Below are 16,993 nucleotides of genomic sequence, written 5' to 3'. Positions count from 1 at the left end.
GTATTTGATATCGGTTGCTTTTCTATTTTTCTTCTTTTTAGAAAGTATTACTCTCTCTTGAGGTTAGATCTCCAAAGTCTGTTTTTCAATTATAAATTATTTCTGCATGCCACGGGAAGAGCAGATACTCCTACACAAGGAAGAGTCTACCACTGAAAAGCAGCATGGTAACGTTCCATTTTTTTTTTTAACACAAAATGATGCCAACAGCTGGTTCATTTCATCTTGTGTCAGAACACATCAGTGTATGTACGTCAAGCCCTGGAACAATCACACCTACCACATGGGCTGGCACTGCTCCATTAATGACACGTGAACAAAATAAATGACAAGTTCTAGCCTTCTCCCCAAATAACTCCGATCACATTTCTTAAATACCTGGTGAAGAATGAAGCTTGGTGGCTGAAGCCACGGTTCTCTTAGGAGATGATACAGCAGGTTTATTAGCATCTTGATCTTTTTGTACTTCTTTCTTTGACCCTATATTTAAAAAGAGAAAAAGAAGGAAAGAGAGTTGGTTACAAAAGAAACAGTAACACAAGTTGTTTGTGGAAAGGGAGGCTTAACGCAAGGCAAATGGCAGCAAATAATATTTGGGTGATTTATTGCTATGGTCAGCACTCCCTGTGCTTCAGGGATGACACACTCATTTAGAGCAAAGGGAATTTCGTTGTAGTGGTCAGGGGAATCGGCAGGCACACTGCTGTCTCTGATTTGATGAAAAATTCCCCTGTCTCTGGAGGTCACTGCACCCCAGTGACTCTGACAAATGACCCGGAAATTAAAGATAGACTGTCCTCAGCCACCAACTCCACCTGCCCGCCTCTTCCTGCCCAAACAAATGTTCAGAAGATGGAGACAGAAGCTGTAAGCCAAACACAACTGCTAATGACTTCGGCATCACTGAGACACAAGCCACAGGGGACGTGGTCTGCCTCTAATTCATTTCCATGCAGCTGGTCCACAGAGGTGACCTGGAGAGCCTTTTCGCTCTGGCAGCTGCAGCTGAGCCTTCGTGGAACTGCTGTCAGAGCTGGCCCCAGCAGAATGGGATAACCTGAGCGTAAGCAATAACAAAGAACAGCATGTGGACTCTCCTCCAATTATGTCCAGGAGCACAGGGCCGTGTCCCCGTGTGTGCTGGCCACAGACACTCACCTTCACATCACCTTCGACAGAAAGTCAAAGAACAATGGAGGGAGGATTAGAGGAAGAACACAGACCTGGATGTACCTAGACTCACCTCCACCTCAGCACAGTTTATTATGTCATTTTGAAAGTAAAGTTTGGAGATGATTCCTCAGATACAGAACACATCTCAGTTCCCACTCCCCAAAGCCTGCAACTTCACTCCTCTTCCAGAGGTATCTGCTGGAGGTGATTTGGTGGTTATTCTACTAGACCTCTTTCTAGGTATTTATACATATTATTGACACCTATGTCAATACAGCTGTTGGCTAGCTAAATGAATCATATATTGCAATTCCTTTACCTACCCACATTTTTAAAGATCTTTTTTATATTAGCGTAGGCATAGATTTTTTAAAGATGTCACATAGTAACAGGCAAAAAAGTACCATAATTCATCAACCCATCCTCCTATTGATGAAAATTTAGAATGTTTTCAAATTTTAGCTACTAAAATAGCTAAATGTGCTACAAAACACATTCTTCTACTTGTTTCTTTGCATACAGGCACTGGTATCTTTACAGGAAAAATACATAGAAGTGCTTTGGCTGGATTAAGAGTCTGCTCATTTGCTGTGTTGTTAGACACAGTCCAATTGTCTTCCAGGACGAGCTACTAATTTACACTCGCATCTAACAGTGCACAAGGGCAACTCTCTACATGCCCCATCCTCTATTGACATCGAAGTCTCAATCATTTTAATTTTTGCCAGACCCTTAAAGTCTTTTTACACTGGTTGTGTGCATTTCTTTGTTTGGAAATTGCCTAATTAAAATCCCTTGCCTATTTTTCTTACTGATGTATTAAGAACTCTTCATATATTCTGGATATTAATTCTTTATTTGAAGGCTATTTAAATTATATTTTACAGCCTTTGACTTTTTAACATTTATAGTATATTTCATTCCATTGTGATTTTAGATTTTAATATGTTCAAATATATCAATTTTTTTATTTTATATAAAAGCACTATTATAGATTATTTATACATTTGGTGCATGCATGTGTATGCATGCGTGTGTATATAAGATGGTGGGGAAAGATCATTCCAGGAGTTTGGAGAGAGAGGCAGGTATTTGGAACCATCTTCCCTATCTTTCATTCTTTTCTGGCGTGATTGGTTCCCATATCCCCTGACCATTGGACCTGCCTCACCGCCTCTCCAGCCTTGCTTACAAGCCTTCTATTATTCCACCCACATACCTGTCACCATCTCTGCTTTACTGCTTTTTGACAAACTCTTTTAGTCTCGTTGATTGAGCTCTTCTGAAGCTTGAATTCTCTTTTGTATCTCTCCCCCATTGCTTTTTTCTTCCTCCTCTTCCTTCCTATGTTTCATGGCATTTAGTTAACATACCCCTAGTCTTTTACATCTCAGTAAGTGGCACCCTCTTTCACTCATTCTGCTCAGGCCCCAACACTAGGCATCATCTTGGTTTGTGTCTTTACTCCCTGCCCGCATTTGGCCCATTAGCAAAGCTTGTTTGTTCGCCTCTGAGTACATCCCAGGTCTGACGGCTTCTCTCCCCTTGGCTGCCTCTGCAGAGCCCAACACCACCACTTCCTCTTCCTTCTCTGCTATAGCCTCCTACCTAATCTGCTGTTCCCATTCCCGCTCCTCTACAGCTTATTCTCCCACAGCAGCAGATGAATTGCTTCAAATCTAAGTTAGAGCAAGTTATTCCCGATCTTGAAACCCTCCGATCACCTCCCAAGATAGAACGAACTGTAAACTCCTTGCTGCATCAGTGAGGCCCTATAGACCAGCACTAGCTAACAGAAATATAAACATGAGCCACTTGTGTCATTTAAAATTTCCTAGTAACATTTAAAAACTAATAAGTAAATAACATTTTTTATTTAACCCAACATACTCAGTATCACTTCAACATCTGGCACTGACCACATTTTGAGCTCTCAGTAATGGCTCATGGGTCACTGGACCTCATACTGAGCAGCATAGCCCCAGATGATCTCCTCTTCTGGCTACTTCATAGACACATTGTGATAGGTAACTTTATGTGTCAACTTGACTGGGTCACAGGGTGCCCAGACATTTGGTCGAACATTCTGGGTGTTTCCAGATAAGATTAAATTTAAATTGGTAGACTGAATAAAGCAGACTGCCCTCTCCAGTGTGAGTAGGTCTCATATGATCTGCTGAATGCCAGAGTGGAACAAAAGGCTGACTATGAAGGAAGTTCACATGCTTGATTAGTTGAGTGAGCTGGGATATGGGTCTTCTGCCCTGAGACTGGAACTTAAACCATCAGCTGTCTCTGGGTCCCTGGCTTGCCAACTATAGACCTGGGGACTTCTTAGCCTCCATAAACATGTGAGCCGATTCCTCATAAAAAAATCTCCTTATATGTGTGTGTGTGTGTGTATTTACTTATAATATATATTATATAATATACAAATATATATATAATTTGTATATAGAACATATATTTTTTTCTATATATATTCTCTCTCTCTCTCTCAAATGTATTACATGTTCATGTATGTATATCCTATTGGTTCTGTGTCTCCGGAGAACCCTAATACAGAGATGGCACCACTGTTAGCACCTGCTCACACACTCTAGCCATACTACACTGCCAGCCATGCTGGTGCTCAAACAAGCCACAGCTCCTCCCATTCTGGGCCCTTTAAGCTTGAGTTCCTTCTGCACAGAACACATTTCCTTGAGGCCTTGAGCATGATTCACTCATCCCTTCATTCAGGTCTCCATCATCTTCAAAGAGGCCCCCCGACACCATAGGTGAAACAGCCCTCCTGCCATGTGCCACTCTCCCTTTGCTTTCTTGCTTCATTCTTCTCCACAGCATTTATCGTACCCCGAATATATGCTATCCACCTCTGTTTATTGTCTACCTTCCCCACTAGATCATAAGGCTCAATTGTAGGGCCATACCTTCCCTGCCTGATGTGGTCATTCAGTCACTGTACCCTCCTGTCTACTCCCTCCCACCGGGCTTCTTTCAAGATGTCTTGCCCAGGCATTCCAGGGCTTACAGAAAGCTGTAACCTGGAATCCTCAAAGCCACTGCATTACTCCACCCCATCCCTCAGAGTATCCAATCTATGGCTCACTTCATTCTTCTCATTCCTCCTTCTGCTCAGCTTTTTGGTATCAATAACTATGGAAAGGTACTGAGACTTGTGGGAGCTGAGAAGAAAAATGTTAAAAGCCTAAAAGTTTGTCTTAAACACAATGACCACAAGCTCAAAAAGATTACGTGCAAAGAGACTTCGTACATTATTCATAATAATAAAGAAGAGTAAATAATCAAAATGCACACTGGGAAATGGCTAAAGTGTGGTATATCCATACTATGTACTTTTATGTAGCTATTAAAAAGAATGAAGTAGCTCTATATTGTCCTGGCACAGAAGATGTCTGTGATAAATAAAAGAGCTGTTGTTGAACACTGTGCATGCTATTATCCCACGTTTGTAACACAAAATGTTACCTGTATTATACTTTTAACTATATAAGATTTGAAAGGCAGGTACCAAATTGTTAATAATGGTTACTTCTGAGCAGTAGGATTGAGGGAATTTTACTTTTTATTTTACTGCACTTCTGCATTATTTTATTTTTTATGATGATCACATATTACTTTTATAAAGAAATAAACAGTTAAAAGGAGTGAAACCAAAACAAATATGAAAATAATTTGTCTGATCCATGAAAGGAGAAGGAGAGAAATCAGCCCAGTGCAACCAACTCTACAAGAACTTTGATGGAAGGTTTCATGGTCCCTCCCCCAGGAACACAGCATTGCCTAGAAAACTCCAGTGTGGTTCTGGGAATTCTTAATGGCACAGAAAATTATGGCAATCAGTCAAGACTTTCAGTGCTTTTTGCAGTTTTCTTAGAATCAAGACTCAGACTTATGATTTTTAAATGTCCCATAAGCTTTCACCTAACTCTGTAAGACCTCTGAGTACCTAGGAATGCCAGACTGGGTTGTGGTCTTACGGTTTTCCTCCTGTCCCTCTGGACTCTCTCTCTTTCCTTCACTGTGGTTCCTCCTTTGCCTGCATCTGAGTAAAGCTGTCTGAGAGTTCGCCTGTTCACTCTTCTGGACGCTCTTGACCACTCAGCACGCTTGCATCACCAAGTTGCACATGCTGATGAACATCAGCTCTATCCTTTCCAATCCAGATGGGTCCAGACATCTTTCTTGAGATCCAGACCTGTTTTTAGCTGCCAACTAGACATTACTGTAGCCTATGAAATGACCAGATCACCATGCTCCAACTGGAATGAATTCTCTTCTTCTCAAATAATTTCTCTTCCCAGATTTTCTTCCTGATTGGTGGTTTCCCTGGTCACTGAAGCCAGATGCCAGGGAGCCCTCTTCTTTATACTCCCACATCTGATCAGCTGCTACCTGTCTGCCTTATGAAGCAGCTTCTGAATCTGACCCTATACCCATTCCCACTATTTACCCTAGCTCAGTTCTCATTAATTCTCACTGGGACAGCTAGAAGATCTCCTAAGTGATTTCTCCCATCCTGTGTCTTACCTTCTTCATGTCTACCTAACTCATCCTTCTTACCAGTGCCAGGATGATCTTCTTTAATCATTAACCAGATCACATGATTTTCCTTTTAAAGCCTTTCCAAAGCTTTGGATTACACTGGGTCTATCCAGCTAATTAAGGATGATCTCCCCATCTCAAGACCCTCAACTTAGGCGCAGTGCAAAGCTCCCGTGGCAGTGGAAGGTAACAAACAGTGGTTCCAGTGATTAGGGCATTAGTAGCCTATCATATCTTCTATGTCTAACTGAATGAATAAATGAGGAAACTCTTTTTATTCACCAAAAAAGCACTGATTTCTTTTCTTGGTCTGTATTAGTCTCCTGAGTCCCTATCACTTACTTATGAAGCTTTTCTGATTTTCCCCAGCTCCTCTTGAATACTTGTCTCTCCTTAAACCCTATTCAGCCTTAGCTGTTCTCTTTCCCCTAGTGCAGACTATACCTCTAGTAGACGTCTCTTGTTTGGCCTGGTCAGTTTCTTTTAACAGCATTCATGCTCACCTGGGGGAACTAACCTTTCCCTCCTCATGGGCCATGTGACTGGTGTGTGTTGGGGGGTAGAGGGGTGCTGATACACCTGGATCTGGAGGTGGGCCTGTGACCCTGGCCTGCCTGATCAGAGCTCTGCATCACACTGGAGTGACAGAGCACCCAGGTTTGAGAATGAAAACAAAATCCAGGTTGGGATCATGAGAGCCTTTATCCTACAAATTTTTCTGGAATTACTAGAAAATAATTCTTTTTTCTGATAGATGCTTAAACTGGTGGGATATAAGCCTGAGTTGCCATTGCAACCTCTGCCTCCTCTGCCTCCTCCGAGTGGGGAGAGCCTTTGTGAAGAAGCAGCCAGGAGAGGGGGAAAGTAGGGACAGGAGACCAAAAAAAAAAAAAAAAAAAATTCAGGATTTCATTGTTTAAGGACCTGGGTACAGCCCTACCTCACATTAGCAATATCACCTGAGCTTTTCAGTTATGTGAGCCAAAATCCTTCTGACCTTTTGCGTTCTTTTTGGCCTAAGGCAGTTTGATTAGGTTTTTGTGACTTGCAGCCAGATAAGGCCTGAAAATGTCAGCTAGAGAAAACAGGTCCTTATATATATATGTTTATCTCTTCTGGGTTCATCATTGGTCAAAACTACTCCTGTGTAAAAAAAAACAAAAAACAAAACAAAACAAAACTACTCCTGTGTACCTCAGAGTACCTTCTGCACAGGCAAACTCAGAGCTATACAAACGAATGTGTGTATACAAAACCAGAGCCCTTTCAGTGGAGCTTTTGGGATGGAAGGGAGGAGAAGCCAGGAATATTTCTTGGTAAATAATCCAAGAAATGCCAGCCTCACTGGTATCAAAGGATAAGTTCATAGTTTTAATCTGAAACCCTGTTACTGATCATACCCACTCCAGGACAGACAATTACTATACATTTAAATGGCCCCAAAATGCTTTGCTATAAATAAAGCAGCAAAAAGCCTCCCAAAGGTCTAAGTTGAAGGGTTCTGTCTGGCAATCGATATAGGGTTGTTCAGAAAAAAGTAGCGTAAAAGCCCAGTTTCTCATGTGGTCAAGGCCTTCCACAGTGACATGAGTGACTATGGCACCTGCTGGGAGAAGACTCATTTTGTGTTTTATTCCTAAACTGGACATCATAAAAGTGACTAACACCCCGTTCATCATTGGTGCTTAAGGCAGAAGCCACCTGCCTGGGAGCTGTGAGGTTATGAGGAAAGCTGCCCAGTCAAGAATGATGGGTTTGCTCTAAGGATAAGACTGTCATTTTAAAAACAAAATGTAATGGCAAATGACAGTGGGTCACTCAGGGTCCTGACTGAGCACCTCAAAATGGGGAAAAATAGATTTAAAATAACGGTTACAAGAATGCTATATACTTGTTTCATAAAAATAAATAAGCATGTCAAAAGAAATCAAAAGGAAGTTTTACTGGGTGCGGGCACTGAGGTGGGCACTTGATGGGAGGAGCACTGGGTGTTATTCGGTATGTTGGCAAATTGAACACCAATAAAAAATAAATTTATTATTTAAAAAAAAGGAAGTTTTACAGGCTCTGAACCTCACTAACAATAGGCCACATGTGCATGCAACTCACAGCATAAGTAAGGAAAGATAGTAAACAGAAGAGGATAAAGAAATATATACATCAATAGACTTTATCCCGTCCATCTAATATTCTCACACTATGCACCTGTCAAAGCCGTGGTAACAGGGCTGATTCTTTCCTAGCTCTACAGAGCCACTCCCAGATAGGGAACATGAAAAATCATGGAAGGAAGATGGAGAGGAGCCAGAAGAAAAATGAAATGCGGACATGGCAACAATGCAAGTAATTATTATTGTGCTAGTGTGACTGAAAAGAGGTAAATAGGGAAAAAGGAATGATGTAATCAGAACGTAGAAATTCTGATGTCACTTAAAAGACAAATGGACTGTGGGAAGATTTCAAGGGAAGATTTTAGAGTTTGAATAAAATGAAGCATAGAAACATTATCTAGATAGGAATGTATCAAATAATATATTCCCACGTCCCAGTATACTCTTATTCATTATTAAGTACCATGTATGTGTCAGGCACTGTTCCAGGGAAAGAGTGGTAAGAGCTGTCATGGAGGTTATTGTTTTACTGCATGTAAACAGTTTTACCCCCTGTTTACTAGCATGTATAAATGCCAGGAATTAGTTTGCAGCTGCCTCTGTGTATATTATCTCACTTTACCCCACTCCTGAACTCTGTTGCTATTGCTACTGGTATCATTACTTTGCAAATGAAGAAACTAAAGGTATGGCGGCTGTAATGTATTTGCATTTACCAGTATGTGGCTGAGCCAAGCTCTGAACCTGTGGCTTTCTGCCCTCATTTTATTTATTTTTATTAATAAATTTATTTTTTATTGGTGTTCAATTTGCCAACATACAGAATAACACCCAGTGCTCATCCCATCAAGTCCCCCCCTCAGTGCCCGCCAACCAGTCACCCCCACCCCCCACCCTCTTCCCCTTCCACCACCCCTAGTTCGTTTCCCAGAGTTAGGAGTCTCTCATGTTCTGTCTCCCTTTCTGATATTTCCTACCCATTTCTTCTCCCTTCCCCTCTATTCCCTTTCACTATTATTTATATTCCCCAAATGAATGAGACCATATAATGTTTGTCCTTCTCTGATTGACTTACTTCGCTCAGCATAATACCACGTCGAAGCAAATGGTGGGTATTTGTCATTTTTAATGGCTGAGTAATATTCCATTGTATACATAAACCACATCTTCTTTATCCATGCATCTTTCGATGGACACCGAAGCTCCTTCCACAGTTTGGCTATTGTGAACATTGCTGCTAGAAACATTGGGGTGCAGGTGTCCCAGCGTTTCATTGCATCTGTATCTCTGGGGTAAATCCCCAGCAGTGCAATTGCTGGGTCGTAGGGCAGGTCTATTTTTAACTCTTTGAGGAACCTCCACACAGTTTTCCAGAATGGTTGCACCATTTCACATTCCCACCAACAGTGCAAGAGGGTTCCCTTTTCTCCGCATCCTCTCCAACATTTGTGGTTTCCTACCTTGTTAATTTTCCCGATTCTCACTGGTGTGAGGTGGTATCTCACTGTGGTTTTGGTTTGTATTTCCCTGATTCTGCCCTCATTTTAGCCTGCATTTCATTGTACTGCAATGGCTCCAGAGAGTTCTGAAATCTAATGAATCCTATGGCCTGCCCACCCACCTGTACTCAGAAGCACAATGAATCCAGGTGAGTCTGACCCTGTAGGATAATCTAAAGGGAAGTTGGATGGGGCCGGGGTGAGAATGTTCAGAGTGGAGTCTGGGGCGAGGGCAGGAGAACACAGATGCTGAAGGTCTTCTATTTTGGGTGGAGACTAAGAGACCAGAGAACAGCTCAAGACATTTGTTTTCTAAAGTTGAAGGCCAATTAAGTCCCTAATCACCTTTCCACCTTGTGACCCAGTCTTCTTTCTGACCTTCCATCCACACTGCATGGAACTCCTTACCCTTTGGCAAATAATCCCCCCTCCTTGGACTTTCATCCTCAATCTCCCACAGAGCAAACTTCTCAAATGGTTGCCACTTGTCCTTAGACTCTTCAGCCAATTTATCTCTGAGTCAGGAAGTCCCCTTCAAACTATCTAATACCCGACCAGAACTTGAAGCCTCCATGCTCATATGAAACCTCTTTTCCTCTGATGTTCTAATGTTCTGGCTGGTCTAGGCTAACAGCATTCCCTGCTGTCACCTACAGCAAGGTTACTGTTCCTCACTTACCCCCAGGTATGGACTTCCTGTTTACCCCAGGTCCTGCCATCACCCGAGATCTCATGCATAACTCATCTGACATCCCAGACTTTCTATCCTTTGGCATCTGCTGCTACTCCTGCCCAGGCATTTGGGCCCCCTGCATATATCACCTGAACCTTGTCATCAACTAGAACTTCACCTCTGAAATTCACATACTCCACTTTTGGAACACAACTTCTATCCTCCAACCATCTCACTATGCTATTGCCACTCCATCAGTTCATTTCTCTAATCTAGACTATGAATCCCTTTACCCCCAAACTAATAGGCTCTTTCTATTCTTACCTCCTTTCCTATCCAACCTAAAGTTGATCCCAATGTCCTTCACCTCTACTATCCTCCTCTCCACACTCTTGTCCCAATATTGGAAACCACCATGGTCACAACAGTCTGCAAAACCCAATTCTAGTCCAACCTAGTTGTCACCTTCCATGAGTCCAGCTAGAAGACACAATGACACAGATAGGGCCATCAAATTTAGTCACCAGTTATAACTGCAACCACAACACAGGCCAGTAATTTTACTTTTTCTCATTTTGCATTCCTTTTTTTAACCTATTAAAAAATAAAACAAAACAAAGTTTGACATCAGAAACTTTCTAAAAGATCATTCCACAGGCTTTAAACAAAATCTAACAGTATCTTACCCTCTATAAGCTCAGTTAATACTCATCACTTCCAATTTTTTGTGGCTATTTTTTCCAATATTTATCTCCATGTATCTAAGTAATAGGTTTATACTGCTATTTCTTGATATATACATTTTAGATATATTTTAGTATGTTCCTACTACAGAAAATAACAGTTTTGATCTCCATAGGCTTGCTTCTACACTAACTCCCTCATCAATACAATTGTACCATAATTTTTGATTAAGCCAAAGTTCACTGTTCATCTTGTTACACTTACATAAATATTAGTCATAACTGAGCAATTTCCTTACGTGTATGACTTTTTGTTTTCCCTGGATTTAATAGCTGCCTTGGTTTTTGTTTGCTTAGATTTCTATATATATTTTGCTAATTCTCCACCAAAACAGTCTATCACAGTATACTTCTCACAATTATGTAAAAGGTTCCATTTCATTTTCCTGGAACCCTCAATTCTCCATTTTTTTCTGGACTGGTAATTTCTATGACTGTTGCAGGGCTCTCATCCTAAAACCTCCCTTCATCATCATTCTGGGAAATTCCTTTGTCTCTTTTGACAAAATTTTCTGAATTTTCTGTTTCCTTTCCTATGGAACTCCTATTATTTGTACTCTATATTTATCTATCAATCAATTGATAGGTATATATATGCACACACACACATATATCCATGTAGGATGGAAATATCCATCTCTTTTTGGATATCTCCCATGCACATGACACTAAATATACCCAATATTGACCTTGTCACCTAACAACACTTCTCAGTCCTATCTAAATGTGTTTTAGGGCTAAACCAGAAATGTTGATTTCATCCTCATTTCCTTCCTTTTTATCACTTCTTCACTTGTAATAAAATGCCAAATCCTGTGAAATATAATCATGTATCTCTCTTAAATTTAGTCCACTTCTTTTTTCATAGTTACTGCAACTTCATTCAGACCAGTGTCACTTCTCCTGTGAAATTCTGAAGCAGCCTTCTTCATCCTCTGGTCTCCAGTTAGCTCTGCTCCAGCTAACCCTTCAGATCTCAACCTAGAGGTCTCTAGATACTGCTAATCATGCTCTGTGGCTATAACTATTATATTATAGAATTCCCATCTATTTATATTTACCATTAAATAATACATTACAGGAGAACTGCCCACTCAGTAAATATTTATAAACAAGCGAGTTGGTTATTGTTACTAACTAATTATGTTCTTTCTCTGTGGGAAATGAAATCAACCTTCAGATTAGATGAATTCCTGACATTTTGAAATCTCTTCTTATTTTCTTCTTCTTACTTCTTCTCCAGTACCTCTCTCTCCCTACATAATAAACAGGCATGTCCTAAGTGAGTAATGAGAAATCACTTTATACACTGTTAGAAACAAAATGAGTAAAGCTCTGAATATGAAAGATTTGTGGGAAGAAAATAACCAGCTCTCCTGGGGAATCAAGACACTGCATGATCTATTAGTACTGAGAAAATGTGAATAAGTAAGTCGTGGTGGGAAAAATACTTTGTATTTTTGAAATTATACAAACGGATATTAGGGTTTTATTCATTGTAGCAGTTTTAGTAAGGTAAGCCTAAATGAAAGAGATGGTCTGGATTTATTTGTCTCATTCAACCTAATGACTTACTTTCACGTTAAGCACAATTTTATTGTGCTTTTTCAGAGCTAACATTTTCCACATATAAATAAAAATCCCTAGCATGGTCTACTTGGTATTAAATAAGTACCTTCAGGTTAGTATTCTGTGGTTTTACTCCACAGGCTGCATCAGCCCTTTCTTATTTTCTGAACTATTTATTTCTTAAAAGGTCCTTCACTTTCCTTTATTCTTTCATTCATCATATATTTATTGGGTGGCTCCATTGTACTTTATATGGTATTAGCTCTTGCAGATTCCAAGGTGAAAAAACAAAATCCTTCTCCTGAAAGTCACCAATTAGTGAGACATGAAAATAAGTAATGACAAGATAATGTAGCAAGTGCCAGCCTGGAGGCCTGAGTAAAGATTTCTCTCTGCAAGCTCCAAGGAGAAGCTAGGTAGGACTTCCCCAAAGAAGGTTACTTTTGAGCTGAGATGTGAAATATGCAAAAGAATTGCCAAGAAGGAAAGGGTACAACTAGGTGGGGGATCATGTGCAAAGAAAGATATAAGAGGTACAGGGTCAGCCCATTCAGGGCCAGCAGGGTGGGTTATGGACTGGAAGGTTTGTTTCTTGGGTTCAGCCTACTTTGTCTCTGACCCTTCCATTATCTCCCACTAGCAAGAATGGATATCCTCACTGTTTCCCTCCAGTATTCCTGAGTTCCCCTATAAATCTAATGGAAGGCTAAAAAATACCACTGTTCAGTTAGATACTTAATGTGTGACATAGATACTTCCTGTTTTCTTTTTTATAAATGTGAAATTATAAATGAGATAAAAATTGTCAATGAATGGAATGATGATTATTGAAAAAAATAGAAAGTAAACAGGAAGTTAAACTGCTATGGCTGCAGTTATCTGGCTAAGGAAGTTAAACTGCTATTGGTTGCAGTTTTCTGGCTAAGGTAACAGCTCAAGACTCAGTCCTCACATGTAAATGAATATTTAAATATGTTGTTTCCATTTTTATAAAATGTTACATGTTTCTTATAGAAAAATGAGAAAATACACTTTTTCTTCATTTTTGCCATTTCCTCACCTAGCAATAACCACTATAACTCAATGAAATGCATTATTTCAGACCACATTATCTGTGTGTATGTCTATTTTTTCTTATTATAATACAGTTTTAAACACTTTTCATTGTGATATATAAAACTTCAAACTTAGTTGTATAGTTTAACAAGTAATTAAAAGCAAACACTCATGAAGTTGTTACCCAGGTCAAGAACTGGAACATTCAGACATTATCATCACCCAAAACTCATCATGTCTCAAGCTTCTTCCTTCTCACTCAAGGAAGCTGCTGTCATAATTCCTTGCTTTTTCTTCATAGTGTCACTGCTCCACATGTACCCTTAAGCAATATCCTTAAGCCTGTTTATAAAGTTTATATCAGTGAAACTCTGGGTGAATATCGTGGTATGCATATATCACAGTGTAGTTGGGTTTTTTTTTTTTTTTACAGTGTAGTTGTTTTGATGGGAGTTCGAGGTCTACTACTTCTAGTTTCTGGCAATTATAAGCAATGCTCCTTTGAACATACTTGTATGAGTCTCCTCATACGTGTGTGTGCATCTCTCATATATGTACATGCAGAATTCTTAACTTAAGGCAGGTGCAAATATTACTGAGACAATGCCACGCTGTTTTCCAACGTGGCTACATCCTTGAGGGTCCCTGGGTGGCTCAGTGGTTTGGCACCTGCCTTCAGCCCAGGGCGCGATCTTGGAGTCCTGGGATCGAGTCCTGGAATCAAGTCCCGTGTTGGGCTCCCTGCATGGAGCTTGCTTCTCCCTCTGTCTGTGTCTCTGCCCCCCCACCCCCCCGTGTGTGTGTCTCTCTCATGAATAAATGAATAAAATCTTTAAAAAAACCAAAGTGGCTACATCCATTTCCCTGTTTCCTGGCAGGACTGTATAGGAGTTCTTCATGTACTACATCTTCACTGACACTAGGGAAGGTCAGATTTTAAAAGGCTGCCATTTGGATGCATGTACATCCCACTGTGATTTGAACTGCATTCTCCGGGTTACTGAGCAGTTCAACACTGTTTTCATGTATGTATGGAACATTTACCTTTTTTCTTTCATGGAATGTTGGCTGTTCCTTTTGTGCCTGTTTTTTTTTTTTTTTTGCACTGACTTGTGTTATAATATAGCTTTGTAACCTTTTGAAGAACTTAATATGTTATGATCATCTCTCAGGATAATATTCATCTACAATATTTTTCAAATGTAAACTGATTACTAATTTGGTAGTTTAACTCCTAGTTGAGAGAGTAGACATTATAAACTAGGAGCTGTGATTATAAATACCAATTATTTTGAAGTTGGGAGTTGGAAGTAGGTAAAAGAAATAATGGGGAGGTTTAGCATACATTATCATATCTGTTTAGGGCCCAGACACTCAGCTCTATTGTTTGCTTAGCTGTGTGACCTCAGGCACAGTTTCTTAAACTCTCTGAACTTTGTTTCCTTAGGCATAAAATGAGCAATATAACTGTAGGCTCCAACACTAGGGAAGAATACAATGGTATAGGGCATTAAAAGTGCGCAATCTAATGCCAGGCACTTATTAAACATGCAAAAATAGTACTTATTACCATTATTAATAATTAATACTTAATAATTATAAATATTTATCAGAACCTATAGATTATAAGCACTGTACTAGTATATGAAATCATTAGTGAATGAGGTTGCTATTGTTCTCCTTTTTCCAATGAGTTATCTGAGGTCAGAAAGGTTCGGCATCAGCGTCTGACTTCAAAGTCATTCGCTAGTTCCTTTACCATCCATTCACTTTTTTTCTTTTTTTAAAAAAGATTTTATTTATTTATTCATGACAGACAGAGAGAGAAAGAGGCAAAGGCAGAAGCAGAGGGAGAAGGAGGCTCCCCATGGGGCAAGGATGTGGCTCCAAGGATCCTGAGATCATGACCTGAGCCAAAGGCAGACACTTAATGGACTGAGCCACCCAGGTACCCAGCCATCCAAATTCTACATAACAGAAATTCATTGTAGCTTATTAATAAAGTTGTTCCATTCACTGTAACAAAAATCACATGGAGAAAGAAATATGTCCAAGGTGGTTTTTGTTTTTTAAAACCAAAATAGGTGTAGCCAATTAAAAAAAAAGGATCCCTTTTTCTAAAAATTTTTAAAGGTCTTATAACTTGTCATTTTTTCCCAAGTCATGGGCACAAAGAGTGCTGCATGCTGGCTGGTCCTCTGCTGGGTGGTGGTAGTCACAGCTGCCATGTGAGGAGGCCTATCACTGCCAAAATTACCTAGGGCTACAAAATGGGCACTGGATACAAGTGGGAACTTTATAGTCTATGGCCAGGGCTTGAATTCAACCCTGACATTTGGTTTTATTACTTTGGGCAACTAACTTGATTTCTCTAATCCAGCTTCCTAATCTAGAAAATAGGGTTAAGAATAGTACCTGTGTATCACATGTTATAAGTGAGAACAAAATGAGATGATGGGTATGGCTGAGCATGGAGTAAGTACTCAACACGTGCTGACTGTTATTATCATAGCTGCTCATCAAGGAGCCACACCTTAGTTTGGCCTGTATAATATTTAATTCATTGTCCCAGGTTGGATTCTCAGCATGACATCATCACATTGGTTTAAGTTGCATATACTGAATAATCAGGCATTCTACTCTTATTCCCCAGCAATCCCCTGCCATGTATACTGTTCAAGAGTCAGAGCTTTTTGTGGGCCAGAGGACTCTGTATTTCAATGTCCTGTCTCTGGTGGCCATATGCTAGCTTCTCGTGTTCAGTATGGGGCCCAAGTAACTGCAGGGAAGCCATAAGTAAATGAGATGACATATGGTTGCAGGTAATCTTAATCAATACCATATTTAACCAGCCAATCTTCCAACAGATAAATGAATGTAGGATACTAGAAAAAGAAGAGGCTTTGGAGGAAGATCTCAACTAGAATCTTGAGTTGACTACATAGTAACTCTGACACTGGGAAAGTCACATTTCATCACATTTAGAAATGAGGAAAAAGGTACTCCATAGTGGTGTTCTGGTGTTTAGGAAGAGCATGAGTCTAAAGCACTTAGGGCAGAGTCAAGCACACAATACCAGGCAATAAACCCTAGAGATCATGTTCATGATGATGGTGATGGTCATCAAGATGGTCAAGACCTAGGTTAATGAAGGACTCATTATAGCTATGTGATCAACTCATTGCCATCTTGAATGAGAATCAGATGTCTGGCAAGTGGTTGGGAGCGTCAGGGCAAGGAGAAAAGCATACTAGAGAGAACAGCTTGAATAAGGAAAGACACAGGGCCATGAAGGGCCTTGGTTCTTCAGGGAACCAGAGGTGCAACGTGGTGGCATAGAAGAAAGATGTGGTAGGCAGGCACAACTCAGAAAGGGCCTATTATGCCAGGCCAGGTGAAACCAGGCCCCACAGGGCTAAGGAGGTTAAAACTGTCACCAGCAAGACCTCCACTAACCCCTTTCTTCTTCATAGGAATGTTAACCCTATATTTTAGAAGTAAACAAAGGGAAGTGCTCTCGCTGGCCTCAACCACCGACTCACACCTGTGCAGATGGACCTTTGAGTGTCTAACATTTACCTCTACCTCATTTTAATATTA

At 40.2% G+C, this 16,993-nt stretch overlaps 1 protein-coding gene across 17 annotated transcripts in view; it reads right to left on the bottom strand.

Moving 5' to 3' along the window:
• MTUS2 (microtubule associated scaffold protein 2) overlaps positions 1 to 16,993 on the bottom strand; it is a 575,555-nt gene that overhangs the window by 157,670 nt on the left and 400,892 nt on the right. For all 17 annotated transcript variants that reach the window (XM_025996724.2, XM_072719894.1, XM_072719901.1 and 14 more), the window contains one exon: positions 379 to 480. In XM_025996724.2, the coding sequence (XP_025852509.2) occupies positions 379 to 480 (102 nt within the window). The remainder of the gene's footprint in view (positions 1 to 378; positions 481 to 16,993) is intronic.

The sequence above is a fragment of the Vulpes vulpes genome, chromosome 9, assembly GCF_048418805.1.
Source record: "Vulpes vulpes isolate BD-2025 chromosome 9, VulVul3, whole genome shotgun sequence".
Classification (NCBI taxonomy): Eukaryota; Metazoa; Chordata; class Mammalia; order Carnivora; family Canidae; genus Vulpes; species Vulpes vulpes.
This window is presented reverse-complemented; position numbering and strand designations above follow the sequence as displayed.